The 3,114-nt window shown below is 41.3% G+C and overlaps 1 protein-coding gene across 1 annotated transcript; it reads left to right on the top strand.

Annotated features, from left to right (window-relative positions):
- Positions 1-12: 12 nt before the first annotated feature.
- On the top strand, positions 13-951 carry LOC109953750 (olfactory receptor 6K3-like). Its single transcript, XM_020589216.1, has one exon. It carries the CDS (start codon positions 13-15, stop codon positions 949-951), a length of 939 nt encoding a protein of 312 aa, XP_020444872.1.
- Positions 952-3,114: the final 2,163 nt, after the last annotated feature.

Below are 3,114 nucleotides of genomic sequence, written 5' to 3'. Positions count from 1 at the left end.
TGCTGTACAGACATGAAGAGCAACAACAGCCTGACTCCCTCCTATTTTCAGTTCACTGTGTTTGCAGACTATGGGCCCCTCAGATATCTTTTCTTCAGTCTCTCTCTGTTGATCTACGTGACTATAATCTCTGCTAATCTTGTCATTGTTCTGTCAGTCTGCCTGGAGACCTCTCTGCATCAGCCCATGTATGTTTTTATCTGCTGTCTGTGTTTAAACTCTCTGTACGGCTCGACTGGCTTCTTCCCCAGGTTCCTGGTGGACCTTCTGTCTGACACTCATTTCATTTCATGTCCGCTCTGTTTCACTGAGATGTATGTTACTGACACTTATGTAGGATATGAGTTGACTCTCCTCACTGTCATGGCCTATGACAGGTTTGTTGCTATTTGCCAGCCTTTACACTATCACAGTAAAATGACATTTAGGACGGTGCTGCTGCTTTTGTCACTTGCTGTGCTGTATCCTGTTTGGGCTTTTGGCTACTTTTTCTATCAGGCCAGCACTTTGCCTTTGTGTGGAAATCAACTGCACAAGATTTTTTGCACCACCTTGTCTATAATTAAACTCTCCTGTGTGGGCACAAGTGTGATCAACATAGCAAGTCAGATTATTGCTGTGATCTCAGTCTTTACCCCGCTGTCCTTTGTCCTGTACACCTACCTGCGCATTCTGCTTGTCTGCAGGAGAAGTTCATCTGAATTCAGAGGAAAGGCCTTACAGACCTGCCTGCCCCACATAGTGACTTTTGGAAACTACTGCATCTCATTATTCTGTGATTTTTCACTGAGTTGGTATAAGACTGATGAAGTAAAAACATTTTCTATTGTTTTATCTCTGGAGTTTCTGATCATTCCTCCCATCATTAACCCTCTAGTTTATGGCCTGAATCTGCCTCAGATCAGAGGAGTGATTTTTGGATTTTTAAGGGCAGGAAAAAGGGTTCATTAAAAAACCTTGCCTAACCCAACTGTGACCTTTGGACCTCCAGGAGGTGCTGGTTTGAAAATCTTAGTGAACTTTTTGGGTTGTGATCCGGCTCCTGTCTGTACAGTTGCAGTCTACCATCTCTGGCATGTGCCTGGCCCCATATTTTCTTAACGATGCTTCTGGTTGTGGAGTCCTCTTTTTGATGGGTGGCTCATACTCCTCTTCGCTCTCCTCACTGTCATCTACTCTCTTGTCAGTGTCATTAGGTTCTAGGCAGTTCAGCAGCTCATTTGCCAGATGCAGTTTGAAGTCCAGGAACTGTTCAGTGTTTTTTCCCCCTCATTTATATAAAAAGAACATTTAGGACGGTGCTGCTTCTTTTGACACTTGCTGTGTTGAACCCTGTGTGTGTTTTAGGCTACTTTGTCTATCAGGCAATCACTTTGCCTTTATGTGGAAATAAACTACATAGGGTTTTTTTCAACTTCTGTCATGATTTTGTCCCGCCTGTTTCCAGTCTCATGCTTTTATTTTGACACAACTTCCTGTATTGCCTTATCTCAGTTATGGACTTTTTACTTTAATCAGTACTCATTGTTTACACCTGTTTTCACCCCGTTATAGGCAGCTTTCCCCCGTGGAAAGCTGCCAGATTGCTCTATCTCCTGTTCAGATTTTCCAGCATTTTTACCTGTTTCTGTGATTCCAGCTCTGACCCCTGATTACTGTTTGACCGCAGTTTTGCCTAGCCCTCTGTTTCTGCTCGTGTTTATCTGTGTATTGACTATTGGACTGATTTCTCGTTTGTGGATCCCTCGGTTGTGTAAGTTTGCTGGCTCTGACCCTGGACCCTATTAACAACCTGACTGTGTTCAGACTTTACATAGTTTTCTGTATCGTTTTGGTACCAGTGGTCTTATTAAAGAGATGATGTTTCACTTAACATCGTCTGGCTCTATAATTGAGTTCACCCCATGACATCATCTGCCCTGACAACTGCTCCTCTATAATCAATCTCTCCTGTGTGGACACAACTGTGATCAACATAGCAAGTCAGATTTTTTTCTGTGATATCAATCTTCACCCCCCTGTTCTTTGTCCTGTACACCTACCTACACATTCTGCTTGTCTGCAGGAGAAGTTCATCTGAATTCAGAGGAAAGGCCTTACAGACCTGCCTGCCCCACATAGTGACGTTTGGAAACTACTGCATTTCTCTGTTTTGTGATTTTTCACTGAAATGGTATAATGTTGATGAAGTAAATACTTTAGTTATTGTTTTATCTCTGGAGTTTCTGATCATTCCTCCCATTATTAACCCTTTAGTTTACGGCCTGAATCTGCCTCAGATCAGAGGAGTGATTTTTTGGATTTTTAAGGGCAGAAAAAATGGTTTGTTCTACATAATTAAAATAACCCATAAGCACAGGCAGAAGTTAATAAGGTCTAAATCCTCCTTTAATCATCTTATGTTGTTCTAGATCATTCTAACTTTTTTTTTTTTATCTCTACAGGTGTTTTGCTTGTTCACATTTGTTATAAACAAAGAATTAGTTTGAATAAAACAAGCTATGTTAAAATAAAAACCCTGCACCACATAATTATTTTTAAAACTGATCTGTTTTTGATCTTTCACCTTCCCAGGGTGCATCACCCCACATTAGACCCATTCAGGTAAAACAGAGACTTCGTGTACAGGAACGCTCCTGGACATGCAGTAACCTCAGGCCCTCTATTTTTCTCTACATCCTCAGGTCACAGTGCAGCAGCAGGAGGGAAAATGTATCCACAAAACCAGGCGCAGTCGAAGATTTATGCTTTTACATTTGCACCAGTGCCACTGCAAAAACATGCCATGGGCTCTTTAAGCTTTTGAGTTGAAATTCTATGTATTGTAGTCCTCTGGTTTTCAGTGTCTGTTCTGATTAAACCTGGCCTTATTGTATTAAACCCCAGTTTGTGTCTGCATTTGGGTCCTCCTGCTAAACTGAACATGTACTGAATAACTGATTCACATTATTAACACAGTGAAACACTTTTTTGTTAAAGAAGCAGTTTAATCATTATTTTGAGCTCAGTCTAGCTGTTGATTGGCTCTTTGAACATATAACAACTATGGTTGCCTAGCACCATCATAATAGTGCAGCGCGGTTAATGAGATCTAGTATGTATGTGTTGATTAGG

This window comes from Monopterus albus, unplaced genomic scaffold, assembly GCF_001952655.1.
Source record: "Monopterus albus unplaced genomic scaffold, M_albus_1.0 scaffold1214.1, whole genome shotgun sequence".
Taxonomy (NCBI): Eukaryota; Metazoa; Chordata; class Actinopteri; order Synbranchiformes; family Synbranchidae; genus Monopterus; species Monopterus albus.
The sequence above is the reverse complement of the archived record's forward strand: the minus strand, read 5'-3'. Positions and strand labels throughout refer to the sequence as shown.